We start from the raw sequence: 20,136 nt of genomic DNA on the forward strand, positions 1-20,136 counted from the left end.
GACTCCCAGCAATACGTCATATTGTATGATTCTTTCTTTGTAAATATCAACACAACAGAATTTTTAAAACCTCATAGCTCTCTTCCACTGTTTTTATTATGAAAAAATCACATGTGATATTGAGATAGTATTACATCAATGTTTCGATCATACGGAATACATATGATCTAACATCCATTTTATTTTATAACACTTCCATTTTTCCAGTTTCTTTGTTTGGTCTAGTTTCCTTATGAGTGTAATCCTGAACGTTAGGAAGGCCATTGATGACGCATGCGCTGAGAGCACTTCTGTAGATGTTCATATCTGTTGCGTCAAACCTGAAAAAAGATGACAGTGATCCAATCATTTCAATTATTGTAATCTGAATCAGGTGTCACTTGCCTGACCACGTGGTTTGTCACGTGTACTCTGGTTTCTTTCCACAGTAAAACCCTTGCACCCTCTCATCCGAGCTAACAAGAGTGCTTAATATAAGCTGTTGCTTGTTTAGCAATTGTAGAAATATAAATACAGTTTATATTCAAAGTAAACATCTTACCATTCGTCAGAAGTTCTATCGAAACACTCCACATTGAATATGGTGGTGACACCATTGAATCCTCCAATAGCAAATATCATGTCGTCAATTACCTGTAACAGGAAATATACCAGTAAACATACACATGTATATTGATGTTCTTTTGAGATCATACATGTATGTCTAACAGTACGAAATATAATCAATTTATGGGGTAAGTTCAAACTCCAGAACCCCTTCTCATCATTTCACATTTTTAAGACCACACCCCCACCGCTTCCCATTATTTCACATTATGGTAACCACACCCCCATTCCCTCCCATCATTTCACATTTTTAAGACCACACCCCCACCCTTTCTCATTATTTAACATTTTGATGACCACACCCCCACCCCTTCTCATAATTTGTTATTATCATTAATACTTGGACCTATTTTTGATTTTCCTCAGTCACTCCCTATATTGTCAGATTTCATGCAGTTATCTAATCCTGGAAGTAAAATGACATCAAGCGGAGGGATTTATACCCCAATTGTGCAAAACACACGCTCCTTTAAAATAAAACCATTCATGTACTTAAACTTCATAAGTGGACTGACAGAGTGAAAACAGTGTAGTTTGGACATAAACATATTTTTCTGTTTACTTTTCTATAAAGTGACTTCCCTTGCCTTTTTAATGACAACTGACCTACCCTTGATGGAGATCCTTTCAAACAAAGCCCCTCAAAATCAGCCATGGGTGGCTTTCCTTATAGTTCACCATCATCAAGATAATCATCAGGAAGGTGGGCTGTTAACCTCCCCACCAAAGTTACACTTGTTAACCTCCCCACCAAAGTTACACTTGTTAACCTCCCCAACAAAGTTACACATGTTAACCTCCCCACCAAAGTTACACTTGTTAACCTCCCCACCAAATTTACACTTGTTCCCCACCAAAGTTACACTTGTTAAACCAAAGTTACACTTGTTCCACCAAAGTTACACTTGTTAACCTCCCCACCAAAGTTACACTTGTTAACCTCCCCACCAAAGTTACACTTGTTAACCTCTCCACCAAAGTTACACTTGTTAACCTCCCCACCAAAGTTACACTTGTTAACCTCTCCATCAAAGTTACACTTGTTAACCTCCCAAACAAAGTTACACTTGTTCACGTCTCCACCAAAATTACTCTTGTTTACTTCGAAACCAAAGTTACTTGCACTTACATCAAATTTACACTAACCTCCCACCAAAGTTACACTTGTTAACCTCCCCACCAAAGTTACACTTGTTAACCTCCCCACCAAAGTTACACTTGTTAACCTCTCCACCAAAGTTACACTTGTTTACCTCTCCACCAAAGTTACACTTGTTAACCTCCCCACCAAAGTTACACTTGTTAACCTCCCCACCAAAGTTACACTTGTTCATGTCTTCACCAAAATTACTCTTGTTTACTTCGAAACCAAAGTTACACTTGCTGACCTCTACATCAAAGTTACACTTGTTCACCTCCCCACCAAAGTTACATTTGTTCACCTCCCCACCAAACTTGCACTTGTTAACCTCTCCACCAAAGTTACACTTGTTCACCTCTCCGCCAAAGTTACACTTGTTTACTTCGACACTAAAGTGAAACTTTTTGACATTTACACCAAAGATACACTTAATTACCTCTACACCAAAATTACACTCGTTTACCTCTACACCAAAGTTACTCCGTGGGTTATACATCATTGGAATGGACTGCCAGTTGTCTGTGAGGGTATTGTATCGTTCACCCGTGTTCATACGAGCGGCGCCATTAAACCCGCCGAGCGCATAAATCTGATCGCCGTAGGCTATGACGCCCACACCACTGCGCCTATTACGCATGGGTGCAAAACAAGTCCATTGGTTAGTGTTGGGATCATAATATTCTGATGAATTTAAACACTCCTGGCCGTTGAATCCGCCACAGATGTACACTTTATCTAAACAGATAAACACAATTGATTTTCCTAAATTGCTTCAACTGCACAATAAGAACTCATATCAAAATACTGAGTATTGCAGTACATAAACACTATCAATGTAACAGTGGTATTACTGGACAACTATGGAAAACATTGTCAAACTCGCCAGGAACTAGACACGAGGTACTTCAACTTATCTACGCCTTCTTACAATATACATATAGAAAACTACGATAGCATTTAACAAAAGTATTATTATCAAAAATAAAAACACTGTTGGTGATTTGATGAAAGTTTGACCACATCAAAAATATCTTAGTTCTGGTCCTCGGTTAGACGGGAATTTCCGAAGAAAATTACTCCAAATTTGAATTTAAACAAACATTTGGGGTCATGATATAACCCTTCCTCTGGAAATAACAGCAAATATTCAAAGAATGATCATCACAAGTAGAGACAATATAAGTTACAAGGTTTATCCTCAAAACATCCTGACTATTGGGATTACATCGCTGTCATAGAGTGCAACCGATATATTATTGCGATGGAACGGAATTCTTCTGCGATAGACAAGAATGTTACTGGAAGGAAATGGAATGATATTGGGAAGGAACGAAATATTATTCTAAAGGAACGGAATACTATTGGGACGGAACGAAATATTATTGGGAGGAACCGAAATATTATTGGGAGGGAACGATAAAATTTTGACGCGTCAGAATTACCAGCTATACGATATTGGGTTTATGATTTCTCTTAACCCGGACAGGGATATCCACAGTTTTTATCGGTGTGAGATTTTTCTATCTCACCCTAGGGTTGAGACAAGCTACACGCGCTCCTTGCGCGTTCTCAACAATAATGTGACATCACTATCTTGACCCGGAAGTAGAACTTGACATGTAAATGACGTCATTGTAAAATAACGATTTAATAATATGTGTTGATTTTGTGTATATATTGAAGTCATCTCATCCATACTTGCACATTAAAATTGTTTTTTATCATTAATATTATGCCTTTTTATGTTGTACTGTACCGTTAATGGGAATTATATTTTGTGCGGGATATCACAATTAAGCGTGACGCGGTTGAGACGACCTCGTCACTATATTCATACGTTGTCTACGAGATTTTGTTTACAAACATTCTATTTCGTATTTTACAATCAGCAGGGGAACAGGGTAAGAGAAAAATAATCATTCATCCCATTTGGGATGAGACAAGCCTCGTGTTTGACAACTTAATAATCGCCCCTCGGGTTGAGATTCCCCTGTCTCACCCCTAAGGGGGTGGAATATTCTATTAGTCCGTTACCGGCCATCGTATAATAGACTATAAAGAGGACTTGGATCCGATGAAGGTTGTGCACGGTTTCATTATACAGATTCCAACTATGAAGAGAAGAAGATATAAAAGAGTTGGTTACAGCGTTTAAAATGAGACATCCTGTAAAAACATTAAATCGTAAAACACGTTATTTTTATCAGTATAAGGAGACAGTAGAAGAACAAGAAGTCCGGAGTTATTTGTTACATAATAGAGCACACACGACTGTCGTTCAGTTGAAGCAAAATATTAACGTTTCTGATTAGAGAGACAAACTTTTGTAGATACTACCCCACAACACAGACTACTGGGATTACCGGAAGTCTCAATATCCTGGTACTGAAGTCTTCTGGTAACACCGGAAGTCACTTTAGTTAGCTGTTCATGATAGTGACGAACACGTGCTCTAAGTTAATATTGGACTTTGCAGTATAGTTCTGGTTAGTACCAGCAGGTAAACGACTTGTACAAACTGGTATGGTTACCATTGAGAGTGGTGGCGCTGGCATCACTACGTTGATGATTCATTGGCGAAATGATAGTCCACTGGTTCCGGTCGGGTAGGTACTGCTCCGCCGTGTTCAGTCTCACGTGACCATCGTATCCACCCATGGCGTAAATACATCCTCTCAGGACAGCCGTGCTCACATAACACCTAGCAGCAACAATAAAGCTGTTCCGTGCTTACAAGACGAAGAACTGAATGTACTTACGACAACATGCAATCGAATTTGCACGTGTAAAACCCCTTACCTCATCATTTCAAAATTGAAAGTGACACGTGTCAAACCTCTTACATTGTTAGAACAAAATTGAAAGTGACACGTGTCAAACCTCTTACATTGTTAGGACAAAATTTAGTGATACGTGTCAAACCACTTTCCACTTCAAAAAAAAATGGTGCAAGGACATTTTTACTACACACATGTGTGATGAAACTGTGAACGCTATAAACCGACACAAGAACAAACCGTTTGGCGTTCATCGGTGCTGCCTCGGACCAGGATTTTGTTACCGGATCAAAACATCGCACACTATTGAAGTACTCAACCCCATCAAATCCCCCAGCGACATAGATTTTTTTGTCGATTGTAACTGTTCCGTGGTATGCCCTTGGCCCTGCAAATTAAAACGTTTGTTGTTAAGCAAGTCTCGATTCAATAGCCGGACCACTGTATAGTGTGGTAATTTTGAGCGTACATCATTAAATTAAATTTTGTTGGAACCGTCTACTGCTGTTATTGTTCTGTAGGAGTGGAGGAGTGGACCGTCCACTGCTGTTATTGTTCTGTAGGAGTGGACCGTCCATTGTTGTTATTGTTCTGTTGGAGTGGACCGTCCACTGCCTTTATTGTTCTGTAGGAGTGGACCGTCCACTGCTGTTATTGTTCTGTAGGAGTGGACGGTCCACTGCTGTTATTGTTCTGTAGGAGTGGACCGTCCACTGCTGTTATTGTTCTGTAGGAGTGGACCGTCCACTGCTGTTATTGTTCTGTAGGAGTAGACGGTCCACTGCTGTTATTGTTCTGTAGGAGTGGACCGTCCACTGCTGTTATTGTTCTGTAGGAGTGGACCGTCCACTGTTGTTATTGTTCTGTTGGAGTGGACCGTCCACTGCAGTTATTGTTCTGTAAGAGTGGACCGTCCACTGCTGTTATTGTTCTGTAGGAGTGGACCGTCCACTGCTGTTATTGTTCTGTAGGAGCGGACCGTCTACTGTTGTTATTGTTCTGTTGGAGTGAACGGTCCACTGCTGTTATTGTTCTGTAGGAGTGGACCGTCCACTGCTGTTATTGTTCTGTAGAAGTGAACCGTCCAATGCTGTAATTGTTCTGTAGGAGTGAACCGTCCACTGCTGTAATTGTTCTGTAGGAGCGGACCATCCACTGCTGTTATTGTTCTGTAGGAGTGGACCGTCCACTGCTGTTATTGTTTTGTAGGAGTGAACGGTCCACTGCTGTTATTGTTCTGTTGGAGTGGACCGTCCACTGTTGTTATTGTTCTGTAGGAGTGGACCGTCCACTGCTGTTATTGTTCTGTAGAAGTGAACGGTCCACTGCTGTTATTGTTCTGTAGGAGTGGACCGTCCACTGCTGTTATTGTTCTGTAGGAGCGGACCGTCTACTGTTGTTATTGTTCTGTTGGAGTGAACGGTCCACTGCTGTTATTGTTCTGTAGGAGTGGAGCGTCCACTGCTGTTATTGTTCTGTAGAAGTGAACCGTCCACTGCTGTAATTGTTCTGTAGGAGCGGACCATCCACTGCTGTTATTGTTCTGTAGGAGTGGACCGTCCACTGCTGTTATTGTTTTGTAGGAGTGAACGGTCCACTGCTGTTATTGTTCTGTTGGAGTGAACCGTCCACTGTTGTTATTGTTCTGTAGGAGTGGACCATCCACTGCTGTTATTGTTCTGTAGAAGTGAACGGTCCACTGCTGTTATTGTTCTGTAGGAGTGGACCGTCCACTGCTGTTATTGTTCTGTAGGAGTGTACGGTCCACTGCTGTTATTGTTCTGTAGAAGTGAACGGTCCACTGCTGTTATTGTTCTGTAGGAGTGGATGAGTGAACCGTCCATTGTCGTTATTGTCGATAACATAGAAAGATAATCCTTCTTCGCCTGAGGTGCAGCAGTTATCATTTGTATACGACATGTGCCGGTTATAGCCACGGGTTAAATATCCCCCGCTCACGGCAGCGTGCCGATTTGATCTATAACCTTGTAAATATGTTGTATTTTTGATAGAGCACATTGACATTTCACATGTCGGATAAATATGTGGTAATATAACATACCTTCATCGCCATGGTCACACACAATCCATTTATCTGCTCGCATGTCGTAGCTTTCCATGACATTTGTAGGTGATCCACCGCTCCAACCCCCAACGACAAACATCACCTCGTGCGGTACGCGTGGACGCGCGAGCGGGTTTGTAATGTCGAGGTCCTTATCCTCATCCATGTCCAAATCATACAGGAACTTGAGTGTTTCAATGACCAGAGGCTTACACTGGTCATTTTCCTTGATATACGGGTGAGATTTGACCTTCTCAACAAAATATTGAGTAGACAGCAACCCTAAACGGACGGTCCGAAGCAAAACAGAAATGTGACACTTTCGGTTTGTAGGATCGCAATCAATCCACCGTAAAATTGACATAAAAGCCATTTCTTCATTCTTCACATTTAGATCGTCAGAAGACAATATTTCACACACATCTTCAACACTGAGATCAGTATATTCTTTACTAATGGCCACGACCTCACTGAAGTTATGCATCATATATCGGTAGGATATCCGCTCAAGGTTCGGACAGAAATAGTAACGGGCAAAATTATGGATGCCAATGCAATTTGCCGCTTCCAGTTCCCCGGCGAGGAAATCACAACAGCGTCTGACCAGACCGTGGACCAGAAATTGGTCTGCAGCCGGAAGTAGATACTCCACATTACTCTCATTGATCTTGGCACGTCGGGTGTATGCGTAGTCAATGATGATCTGCATGATATCGGCTGTTACTCCCGGAATATCTACCTCACGCCGTTCGACTACGTCAAACGCATTCGTGAACAATGCCCGGAAGTAGGGACTACTAGCCGACATAATGGCTCTGTGGATGGGAAATTCCTGTTGCTCGACTCTTATAACAGCGTCGCACAGCTGACCGAATCTCCTCAGTTCATCAAAGATCAGACACGAGTGGGTACTGAACCGTTTGCCCAATTCTGTGGTATTCGTGGTGCTTTCGCATTCTTCAATTTCCATTTTTTTGAGAAAGGTTGTTTCCAGCAATTTTTACTTCACATGTGGAGATGCACCCCCGCCCCTGTCCTGAAGTTCGCCTGATCGTCGTCAAGCAGACAATAATCTGTGTTTATGACGTCAAAATGCATTCCATTATAATATCATGACGTCATCAGTTGGCTAGCTTTACGACGCCTTCAGCATTCGTACATAGTTATTGTGATATTTCAGTAATTTTTATAAGAATTTAAATTAGCAATACAAGTACAGTCTAGAAGTGAGCGCAATGCGTTCAATAATACGATATGCAGATTTAACAAACAGGTTTATGAGTCAGCGTTCTTGTCGATATTCAATGTTTCTAATTTGACGCAATATTGGAAGAAATTATAAATTTGGTAGTACCCAGTGTCTAACGCGGCAGTATTTTGGTATAATATTGTTTTAGTATCATTCTGTGTTTATACATATTGTTACTGACAGCAACAGTTATAAGCTACAGTGTAGCCTTAATATGAATTCATGCTTGTAGACTATAGTGAAGTAAAAAATGGGGGAGTTATCTCCCTTGGTTGGATCTGACTCGACACGACAGCATTATTTCTTGACTTCCAAAGTATATAGATGTGTTCTCCAATATTGAGTAACTCCGCAGTACAACTTGTTGGGTCAGTGTGTAACATAAATACACAATTCTCTACAATATCACTGCGCTGAAAGTCTCGGGTACATTTCAATTTAATTTTGCATGCACTGTCACAATAAATCACATACTTAGAAATTAGTTAATTCCGATTCGTCGCACCAGTTTCCTTGATTTTAGGACCTGGAAAAAGTCACATTGTTTTCACTTAGAATGACAAAATTGGAATTAACACCAGGTCTGAGTCGGGAGATTGTCGGTCTGTATAATTATTTTTCTGTAATTACAGTCGGTCTAAATAGAAGGAAAAAATCGAAAGTCTACTGACTAGTAGAAGTCCTGTGTTATTATCGAGGGATAACACCTATCTACTGACTAGTAGAAGTCCTGTGTTATTATCCAGGGATATACCTATCTACTGACTAGTAGAAGTCATGTGTTATTATCGAGGGATAACACCTATCTACTGACTAGTAGAAGCCTTGTGTTATTATCCACGGATAACACCTATCTACTGACTAGTAGAAGTGTTGTGTTATTAATTAGAGATAACACCTATCTACTGACTAGTAGAAGTCTTGTGTTATTATCCAGGGACATACCTATCTACTGACTTGTAGAAGTCCTGTGTTATTATTCAGGGAAAGTACCTATCTACTGACTAGTAGAAGTCCTGTGTTATTATCGAGGGATAACACCTATCTACTGACTAGTAGAAGTCCTGTGTTATTATCCAGGGATATACCTATCTACTGACTAGTAGAAGTCATGTGTTATTATCGAGGGATAACACCTATCTACTGACTAGTAGAAGCCTTGTGTTATTATCCACGGATAACACCTATCTACTGACTAGTAGAAGTGTTGTGTTATTAATTAGAGATAACACCTATCTACTGACTAGTAGAAGTCTTGTGTTATTATCCAGGGACATACCTATCTACTGACTTGTAGAAGTCCTGTGTTATTATTCAGGGAAAGTACCTATCTACTGACTAGTAGAAGTCCTGTGTTATTATCCAGGGATAACACCTATCTACTGACTAGTAGAAGTCCTGTGTTATTATCCAGTGATAGTACTTATCTACCGACTAGTAGAAACCATGTGTTATTATCCAGGGATAACACCTATCTACTGACTTGTAGAAGTCATGTGTTATTATCCAGGGATAGTACCTATCTACTGACTTGTAGATGTCCTGTGTTATTATCCAGGGATAACACCTATCTACTGACTTGTAGAAGTCCTGTGTTATTATCCAGGGATAACACCTATCTACTGACTTGTAGAAGTCATGTGTTATTATCCAGGGATAGTACCTATCTACTGACTAGTAGAAGTCCTGTGTTATTATCGAGGGATAACACCTATCTACTGACTTGTAGAAGTCCTGTGTTATTATCCAGGGATAGTACTTATCTACTGACTAGTAGAAACCATGTGTTATTATCGAGGGATAACACCTATCTACTGACTTGTAGAAGTCCTGTGTTATTATCCAGGGACATACCTATCTACTGACTTGTAGAAGTCCTGTGTTATTATCCAGGGACATACTTATCTAGACTAGTAGAAGTGTTGTGTTATTATCCAGGGACATACCTATCTACTGACTTGTAGAAGTCATGTATTATTATCCAGGGATAACACCTATCTACTGACTTGTAGAAGTCATGTGTTATTATCCAGTGATAACACCTATCTACTGACAAGTAGAAGTCCTGTGTTATTATCGAGGGATAACACACCTATCTACTGACTTGTAGAAGTCATGTGTTATTATCTAGGGATAGTACCTATCTACTGACTAGTAGAAACCATGTGTTATTATCGAGGGATAACACCTATCTACTGACTTGTAGAAGTCCTGTGTTATTATCCAGGGAAAGTACCTATCTACTGACTAGTAGAAGTCCTGTGTTATTATCCAGGGACATACTTATCTAGACTAGTAGAAGTCCTGTGTTATTATCCAGGGATAACACCTATCTACTGACTTGTAGAAGTCATGTATTATTATCCAGGGATAACACCTATCTACTGACTTGTAGAAGTCATGTGTTATTATCCAGGGATAACACCTATCTACTGACTAGTAGAAGTCCTGTGTTATTATCCAGGGACATACTTATCTAGACTAGTAGAAGTCCTGTGTTATTATCCAGGGACATACCTATCTACTGACTAGTAGAAGTGTTGTGTTATTATCCAGGGATAACACCTATCTACTGACTTGTAGAAGTCATGTATTATTATCCAGGGATAACACCTATCTACTGACTTGTAGAAGTCATGTATTATTATCCAGGGATAACACCTATCTACTGACTTGTAGAAGTCATGTGTTATTATCCAGGGATAACACCTATCTACTGACTAGTAGAAGTCCTGTGTTATTATCCAGGGATAGTACCTATCTACTGACTAGTAGAAGTTGTGTGTTATTATCCAGGGATAGTACCTATCTACTGACTTGTAGAAGTCATGTGTTATTATCCAGGGATAGTACCTATCTACTGACTAGTAGAAGTCCTGTGTTATTATCTAGGGACATATTTATCTACTGACTAGTAGAAGTGTTGTGTTATTATCCAGGGACATACCTATCTACTGACTTGTAGAAGTCATGTATTATTATCCAGGGATAACACCTATCTACTGACTTGTAGAAGTCATGTGTTATTATCCAGGGATAACACCTATCTACTGACTAGTAGAAGTCCTGTGTTATTATCTACTGACTAGTAGAAGTCCTGTGTTATTATCCAGGGATAGTACTTATCTACTGACTAGTAGAAACCATGTGTTATTATCGAGGGATAACACCTATCTACTGACTTGTAGAAGTCCTGTGTTATTATCCAGGGATAACACCTATCTACTGACTTGTAGAAGTCATGTGTTATTATCCAGGGATAGTACCTATCTACTGACTAGTAGTTGTGTTATTATCCAGGGATAGTACCTATCTACTGACTAGTAGAAGTTGTGTGTTATTATCCAGGGATAGTACCTATCTACTGACTAGTAGAAGTCCTGTGTTATTATCCAGGGATAGTACCTATCTACTGACTTGTAGAAGTCCTGTGTTATTATCCAGGGATAGTACCTATCTACTGACTTGTAGAAGTCCTGTGTTATTATCCAGGGATAGTACCTATCTACTGACTAGTAGAAGTTGTGTGTTATTATCCAGGGATAGTACCTATCTACCGACTAGTAGAAGTTGTGTGTTATTATCCAGGGATAACACCTATCTACTGACTAGTAGAAGTCCTGTGTTATTATCCAGGGATAACACCTATCTACTGACTAGTAGAAGTCCTGTGAAGTCATGTGTTATTATCCAGGGATAACACCTATCTACTGACTAGTAGAAGTTGTGTGTTATTATCCAGGGATAACACCTATCTACTGACTAGTAGAAGTCCTGTGTTATTATCCAGGGATAACACCTATCTACTGACTAGTAGAAGTTGTGTGTTATTATCCAGGGATAGTACCTATCTACCGACTAGTAGAAGTTGTGTGTTATTATCGAGGGATAACACCTATCTACTGACTTGTAGAAATCTTGTTTAGTACTTAAGGTAATGAAAACAGACTACCTATTTGTTGATTAGCACATAAAAACTACAACACTGATAAAAAAGTGAGACATTTAATGACTGGAATAAACATATTTATGACTGAAATATTATGCTCTGGTAATTATAATAGTAAATCTGAGTATATAACGACATCATTGTATCAATAACTTTCACTCTTATATCACTTCCCTATCATCTTGCCTCTCATGACCTCTAATACTGAATAATTAACACTCTCATACCACAAATTGTATCACCCTTTCTCTCTCCTGTCACTGTTTCTCTTATGACCCCTGTAAAGCTGGTTATTCCTGAGTACTGAAGAAAGACAACTACATGTAATAATATAATGATATGACAAATTAAGTACTAAGCCTGGATACAACTTTTATTCCAGAACTGGTGGTTGGTTCCTAATCCTTGTATAGAGTTTTTATTCCAATATTCCCTGCCCTTCTCCTGTAAACTTCAAACACACATATGAATGAGACATTTTTTTTTAAACATGTGATATGTAGAAAAATATAAAAATGCAACAATCATGGAATTTCCAGTATAATGTTTGATTGGTAAACTGGGGCTAGTTTATACTAGCCTCTCTACCCTGTTTGAGTTGGTGGGAATTTTTGAGTTGTTCAAATCATGGAATTTCTAGTATATTGTTTGATTGGTAAACTGGGGCTAATTTTTACAAGCCTCTCTACTCTGTTTGAGTTGGTGGGAATGTTTGAGTTGCTCAAATCGTACATGGACCTTCTCCAGACTGATGGTTGAGCCTGTAGTACTAGGAGGTTTGTGATAAGGTGCAGCATCAGTCACTGATGAGGCAGGTGACATCAGAGATGCAGAACTTGACATCCTCTTCCTACAATAAAAGAAAAAAATACCAGACTGACATAAATCTACAATGCAATGGTAGCTAGTAGCATCTCACAATGAAATATCCTTCATACAGTTAAACGTCTTTTGAAGGTTTTAACATATTTCATATTCATGACCATGAAAATAGGTCAAGGTCATGACATGATTTTGAAGATGTGTTTTGGTGAAATATTATGATCCTTAATTACTTTTTTGGAACTTGAAAAGAAGACTCTAACAGCGTTAAGTGTTCAATTGTAATCCAATTTACCCCATGATCATAGTTAAAGTTACCTTTCACTCAAGCCAACAGTGACCACTGAAGTTCGACTTTTTATATTCGTGGTAATCCATCAATATTCACATTACCCATCCCCACCACAAACTTAAACATAATTGCTTTTCAATATCATGTTCTTTGAGATTTTCAACATGTCTGGTCCCTACGACCTTAAAGTAAGCCAAGGATATCTATATGAGAAATTTTAGCATACCATTACAAATAAATACAAAGTAATATGATTCTTGGTCTTCGTGAATTTGATCAGAAGTTTTCTCTTGTTGAGTGGTATATTAGATCTAGAAGTTATCAGTGTTACACATTATCTGCCTGAAAAAATTTTCAATTCTAAAATATATGGGTACAAAGAGTAAGATAATTTTAATTTCTGTCCATCTGACCCTTTTTACCTGTCAAAAATGACCTTTGAAAGTGGTGACAGTGAGACAATATGAATGATAAATAGAATGATATCTGTTTGTATGATTATTTAACTGTCATCCAAACTACATTGACAATAATACATCTGATGGTTTTATAATAGTAATCTATTTTTACATTGTTCATGTTTTTTTTTTTATATCATTGTGTCTATAACATCAAGATATAAAAAACTTTTCAGTCTATTTACAGGAAGAATTACATGAAAATCCTTGTCATATACATGATTGATGTTAAGCTATTGTATGTGTTAATTAATATTTGTCAACATGGCACCATACATGACGTCATATTGTGTTGTGATCTAGAATATATCTACATTCCTGTACACGATCTAGAATATATCTACATTCCTGTACATGATCTAGAATATATCTACATTCCTGTACACAATCTAGAATATATCTACATTCTAGAATATATCTACATTCCTACATTCTAGAATATATCTACATTCCTGTACACGATCTAGAATATATCTACATTCCTGTACACGATCTAGAATATATCTACATTCCTGTACACGATCTAGAACATATCTACATTCCTGTACACGATCTAGAACATATCTACATTCCTGTACACGATCTAGAACATATCTACATTCCTGTACACGATCTAGAACATATCTACATTCCTGTACACGATCTAGAACATATCTACATTCCTGTACACGATCTAGAATATATCTACATTCCTGTACACGATCTAGAACCTATCTACATTCCTGTACAATACACAAAAAACAAAGTTAATGCAAATTCTGTTATATAAAAATTCTGTTAGTGCAAAATTTATCAAAATTGGTTCCAGTGTAGAGACCAGCTACCTTCAATAGGTCACCAGACCTAATAAGTGATTAGAAATGTCTGAAATCAAGGTATTGCATTAACTGTTTCCATCTGTTAACCTACCTGACTGGATGACCTTTACGGGCCTTTTGAACGAGTTTTATGACTGTCTTGTTATTGGTGATTTCCTCGGCTAGCTGACCAGTCAAGGTCAACAGGTTGATGTCAATACCATCTGTGGCCAGGAGCTTGTCGAGAGATTTCTTTCTGATCAATTTACAAGCGAGATGTAGTGGTGTCAGACCAGCAGAATTCTGGGTATTGATGCAGGTAGTGTCAGCCTGTAGCAAGCTCTCAACTATTGTATGGTGATCACCTCCCTCTAGGCAGCGGTGAATGGGCAATGAACCATCACGCAAGCTGACAGCACACACATGGCTGACAAATCCATCTAGAAAAGTATATTTTGTAACCTAAGCAGATTAAACCTTTAATTTCTATCAAATAAAAGTATTGGTAACTTAGTATTGTCTGGGCGTCATTTCAAGCGAGTTTCAGGCACAATTCTTATGTATTTGAAATATAAAAATGTTGTGAGAAAGATAAACACTGCAAGGTACATAACAAGTCTACTTGACACTTGGTTCTTAGTAGTGTAATATTACAAATAATGTGAAATGTAGTGATGAGATGATATTCCATGTTATTCATTCTGATGACTGGATGTGAGTCAAGGTAACTCTTCACAACTTTGTTGGGCTTCCTCTCAGACAGTTTTAGGCTAAAATATCATAATTCTAGACCTCTCAATTAATCAACAGATATTTGTTTTAACAACTTTGACCCCTTTGACCTCAAAGCACAGGTAATTACTTTTGGCAAACTTCATGAGGCCTGGTGTGCTTTTAGTCTAGAAACCGAATGAAATCCTAAGTTACCTATTTATGTTTGAAGGACTTTTGTATCCTTCTTGCTTCTTGTCATGGCTAATAAAAAAATGTCTGCCACATAGAGGTCAGTCAGTCCAAGCATCTACATGAAGTGCTGACTTTGACCTGCTTATCAAGAGAGATTTGCCTCCAGAGGAGGAGCCAGAGTGTAACCCAATGGTATGCTTTCCTTCTAGGAAAATAGTAACTTGTTGTTAGTACAGCTACATTCAGAAGAATTCTTAGCACTGACTGTATATTGAAGTAAAACCAACCTACCATGATAGATGGACAGTCCTTTTGGCTTATCTACATCACTAAGAAGGCTCTCCACTCGGCTTGGAGGTCGAGAGCTTTCTCCGCTCCTCTGACCCCTGGAATATAAATATCAAGTGTCAGCATGTGTAACGGCATATACAACATCATCTATATCAATCCTTCTAGGAGCCCTCGCAAGCAAATACAAACACTTACCATTGTCTGTTGGTTATCATGTCACCACACTTACCAATGTCCTTTTCCTGTTTCACCACTGTCAGACTCAGAATTCTTCCTCTGCAATGTTGAGCTTTTGTTTTCAAATGAGTCTTCATAACCTGCAAAGAAATAAGAGATAAATGTACTACAATTCACTCAGGAATCGGTCAGTCTACAAGTAGTACCTATTTCTTACTCAGGATTCGGTCAGTGTACAAGTAGTACCTATTTCTTACTCAGGAATCGGTCAGTGTACAAGTAGTACCTATTTCTTACTCAGGAATCGGTCAGTGTACAAGTAGTACCTATTTCTTACTCAGGAATCGGTCAGTCTACAAGTAGTACCTATTTCTTACTCAGGAATCGGTCAGTGTACTAGTAGTACCTATTTCTTACTCAGGAATCGGTCAGTCTACAAGTAGTACCTATTTCTTACTCAGGAATCGGTCAGTGTACTAGTAGTACCTATTTCTTACTCAGGAATCGATCAGTCTACAAGTAGTACCTATTTCTTACTCAGGAATCGGTCAGTGTACTAGTAGTACCTATTTCTTACTCAGGAATCGGTCAGTGTACTAGTAGTACCTATTTCTTACTCAGGAATCGGTCAGTGTACTAGTAGTACCTATTTCTTACTCAGGAATCGGTCAGTCTACAAGTAGTACCTATTTCTTACTCAGGAATCGGTCAGTCTACAAGTAGTACCTATTTCTTAGTAAGGAATTGTTCTGTCTACCAGTAGCTGATCAGTAAGCAATTCCTACAAGTAGAATATCATAGACGACAACCTGTTCAAAATGTTGTTGGACAACATCACACAATATGGTGCAGACATCATGTCAAGGACAACATCACACAATATGGTGCAGGCATCATGTCAAGGACAACATCACACAATATGGTGCAGGCATCATGTCAAGGACAACGTCACACAATATGGTGCAGACATCATGCCAAGGACAACGTCACACAATATGGTGCAGGCATCATGTCAAGGACAACGTCACACAATATGGTGCAGACATCATGCCAAGGACAACGTCACACAATATGGTGCAGACATCATGCCAAGGACAACGTCACACAATATGGTGCAGGCATCATGTCAAGGACAACGTCACACAATATGGTGCAGACATCATGCCAAGGACAACGTCACACAATATGGTGCAAACATCCTGTCAAGGACAACGTCACACAATATGGTGCAGGCATCATGTCAAGGACAACGTCACACAATATGTTGCAGACATCATGTCAAGGACAACGTCACACAATATGGTGCAGACATCATGTCAATGACGATGTCACACAATATGGTGCAGACATCATTTCAAGGACAATGTCACACAAGATGAAAAATATTAAGCTATGGTAATAAAATCGTTTTGTATTTCATTGACTATTAGAGTTTTGATTAACTACTTGTAGTTAAATTTTAAATCCACTGTCTGTCCTAATTGACATCGATTTACAAATTCAGTTTTAAATCCACTGCCTTTCTTAACTGACATTGTTTTACCAATTCAATTTTTAATCCACATTCTGTCCTTATTGATTTTGTCTTACACCACCATCAAACGTACCAAATTACTACAAATGTTTTTCTGTCTACCAGTAGCTGATCAGTAAGCAATTCCTACAAGTAGAATATCATAGACGACAACCTGTTCAAAATGTTGTTGGACAATATCACACAATATGGTGCAGACATCATGTCAAGGACAACATCACACAATATGGTGCAGGCATCATGTCAAGGACAACGTCACACAATATGGTGCAGGCATCATGTCAAGGACGTCACACAATATGGTGCAGACATCATGCCAAGGACAACATCACACAATATGGTGCAGACATCATGCCAAGGACAACGTCACACAATATGGTGCAGACATCATGCCAAGGACAACGTCACACAATATGGTGCAGACATCATGCCAAGTACAACGTCACACAATATGGTGCAAACATCCTGTCAAGGACAACGTCACACAATATGGTGCAGGCATCATGTCAAGGACAACGTCACACAATATGTTGCAGACATCATGTCAAGGACAACGTCACACAATATGGTGCAGACATCATGTCAATGACGATGTCACACAATATGGTGCAGACATCATTTCAAGGACAATGTCACACAAGATGAAAAATATTAAGCTATGGTAATAAAATCGTTTTGTATTTCATTGACTATTAGAGTTTTGATTAACTACTTGTAGTTAAATTTTAAATCCACTGTCTGTCCTAATTGACATCGATTTACAAATTCAGTTTTAAATCCACTGCCTTTCTTAACTGACATTGTTTTACCAATTCAATTTTTAATCCACATTCTGTCCTTATTGATTTTGTCTTACACCACCATCAAACGTACCAAATTACTACAAATGTTTTTCTGTTCTTGAATCTATACCTTCTAGCCTTGTGTTATCACTGGTAACTGTCGCAGTGTCAAGCACTCCCGAGTCCGTGTCTGAGTCGGACCTGTAACACACAGCACAGTCTTACAAACTCCTGGAGTTAAACAATAAAAATGTACTTAATGACTTTATTAACAATGAATTTATCACTAAAATACATGGAGTTTCTATCCAATTAAAACATGTGCCCATAAGGTAAGTACTGTCAAATCATTAACTTCCATGACTGAGAATTTGTGGGTATACCTTGGGTAAAAAGAATTACTGGTTCCCTATGGAATGGTTAAAAATCAAACTTTATTTCAGAATAAAAAAAATTACTGGTCCTGTACTGAATAGTTAACAATCAAATTTAACAAGAGTGTTAAAAATAGGAGTCATGCTTAGTGCCATCCATTCATGAAATGATATAACCATGAAACAGGAATTCAGTTTTGATAATCATGAAATTTGAACCTAATGAGTAATTTTACAGTAGACGAAAACTCATGCTGGGAATTTGATGTAAGTTACTAAATATCCTTTACACATAAATCTCAAACACAGAGAGAGATTAATCGCACACGTTTGTTATTCAGCGATAAAGGTCCATCTCCACATTTGCTACCATCAGATGAAGGTGAAATAGACAAAATATCTTGACCATTTTAACAAGCATTAAAGAGCGAGAAAAAAAATTAAATGATAATTGCTTAGTTTGAAACAAGCTGATATTAAGGTTTTTACACAATAAAATGCTGTTTGAAATACTGATCAACCGACCATCTCTTGTAAAACAAATAGATAATATTGTTACACAATAGATATGCTGTTTATATACTGACCAACAGACCATCTCTTGTAAAACAAATAGATAATATTGTAACACAATAGATATGCTGTTTAAATACTGACCAACAGACCATCTCATGCAAAATAAACAGATAAATACAGATTTATAAGGGAAAACAACATATCGATATACTGTACCACATTAACCAATAGCATATTCCCCAAGATACATGTATAACAATTCAGTGTTCACATTCTAGTGTTAAACTCACCAAGACAAGATGATGTGGTTGGTAATCGTTAAAAAGTCGGCTATCAAGGGAAACAACTCTCATTGATATTTTTTTTCGATACATGTAGACACGAAACATACAAACATTATGTAGTGAATGTACCAGAAATTTTTACTAATTTCACAGTTGTAGCTTTACATGTTTGTCATAGATTATCTTAATACTATACCTCAATTCAAGCAAGCAGCACACTGAACAGCATGTGGAAATGTCTTCTTCCAACTCAGACCACAACTATAACAGTATTATAGAAATGTCTTCTCCCAACTACAGACCACAATGTCTTCTCCCAACTCAGACCACAACTATAACAGTATTATAGAAATGTCTTCTCCCAACTCAGACCACAAATATAACAGTATTATAGAAATGTCTTCTCCCAACTCAGACCACAATGTCTTCTCCCAACTCAGACCACAAATATAACAGTATTATAGAAATGTCTTCTCCCAACTCAGACCACAAATATAACAGTATTATAGAAATGTCTTCTCCCAACTCAGACCACAAATATAACAGTATTATAGAAATGTCTTCTCCCAACTACAGACCACAAATATAACAGTATTATAGAAATGTCTTCTCCCAACTCAGACCACAAATATAACAGTATATTATAGAAATGTCTTCTCCCAACTCAGACCACAAATATAACAGTATTACAGAAATGTCTTCTCCCAACTCAGACCACAAATATAACAGTATTACAGAAATGTCTTCTCCCAACTCAAACCACAACTATAACAGTATTATAGGAATGTCTTCTCCCAACTACAGACCACAATGTCTTCTCCCACCTCAGACCACAAATATAACAGTATTACAGAAATGTCTTCTCCCAAGTCAGACCACAGATATAACAGTATTATAGAAATGTCTTCTCCTGATTCCAGACCACAAATATAACAGTATTACAGAAATGTCTTCTCCCAAGTCAGACCAAAGATGTAACAGTATTACAGAAATGTCTTCTCCCAACTCAGACCACAAATATAACAGTATTATAGAAATGTCTTCTCCCAACTACAGACCACAATGTCTTCTCCCAACTCAGACCACAAATATAACAGTATTACAGAAATGTCTTCT

At 38.3% G+C, this 20,136-nt stretch overlaps 2 protein-coding genes across 3 annotated transcripts in view; both read right to left on the minus strand.

Moving 5' to 3' along the window:
* Positions 1-184: 184 nt before the first annotated feature.
* On the minus strand, positions 185-7,559 carry LOC132554012 (kelch-like protein 10). Its single transcript, XM_060218306.1, has 6 exons — positions 6,587-7,559; positions 4,765-4,912; positions 4,279-4,448; positions 2,211-2,482; positions 542-633; positions 185-320 (listed from the first exon to the last, which is right to left on the minus strand). The coding sequence occupies exons 1-6, from the start codon at positions 7,557-7,559 to the stop codon at positions 185-187; spliced, it is 1,791 nt and encodes a 596-aa protein (XP_060074289.1).
* A 4,297-nt stretch (positions 7,560-11,856) lies between these two features.
* Positions 11,857-20,136, minus strand: part of LOC132553990 (ankyrin-3-like) — a 33,311-nt gene continuing 25,031 nt past the window's right edge. For both annotated transcript variants that reach the window (XM_060218286.1, XM_060218285.1), the window contains 5 exons: positions 17,977-18,047; positions 15,583-15,670; positions 15,354-15,448; positions 14,269-14,596; positions 11,857-12,637 (listed from right to left, as the gene is read on the minus strand). In XM_060218286.1, the coding sequence (XP_060074269.1) occupies positions 12,454-12,637; positions 14,269-14,596; positions 15,354-15,448; positions 15,583-15,670; positions 17,977-18,047 (766 nt within the window). In that variant the 3' untranslated portion in view covers positions 11,857-12,453. The remainder of the gene's footprint in view (positions 12,638-14,268; positions 14,597-15,353; positions 15,449-15,582; positions 15,671-17,976; positions 18,048-20,136) is intronic.

The sequence above is a fragment of the Ylistrum balloti genome, unplaced genomic scaffold (assembly GCF_031769215.1).
Source record: "Ylistrum balloti isolate Yb309-2 unplaced genomic scaffold, AGI_CSIRO_Ybal_v1 Utg370370, whole genome shotgun sequence".
Lineage (NCBI taxonomy): Eukaryota > Metazoa > Mollusca > Bivalvia > Pectinida > Pectinidae > Ylistrum > Ylistrum balloti.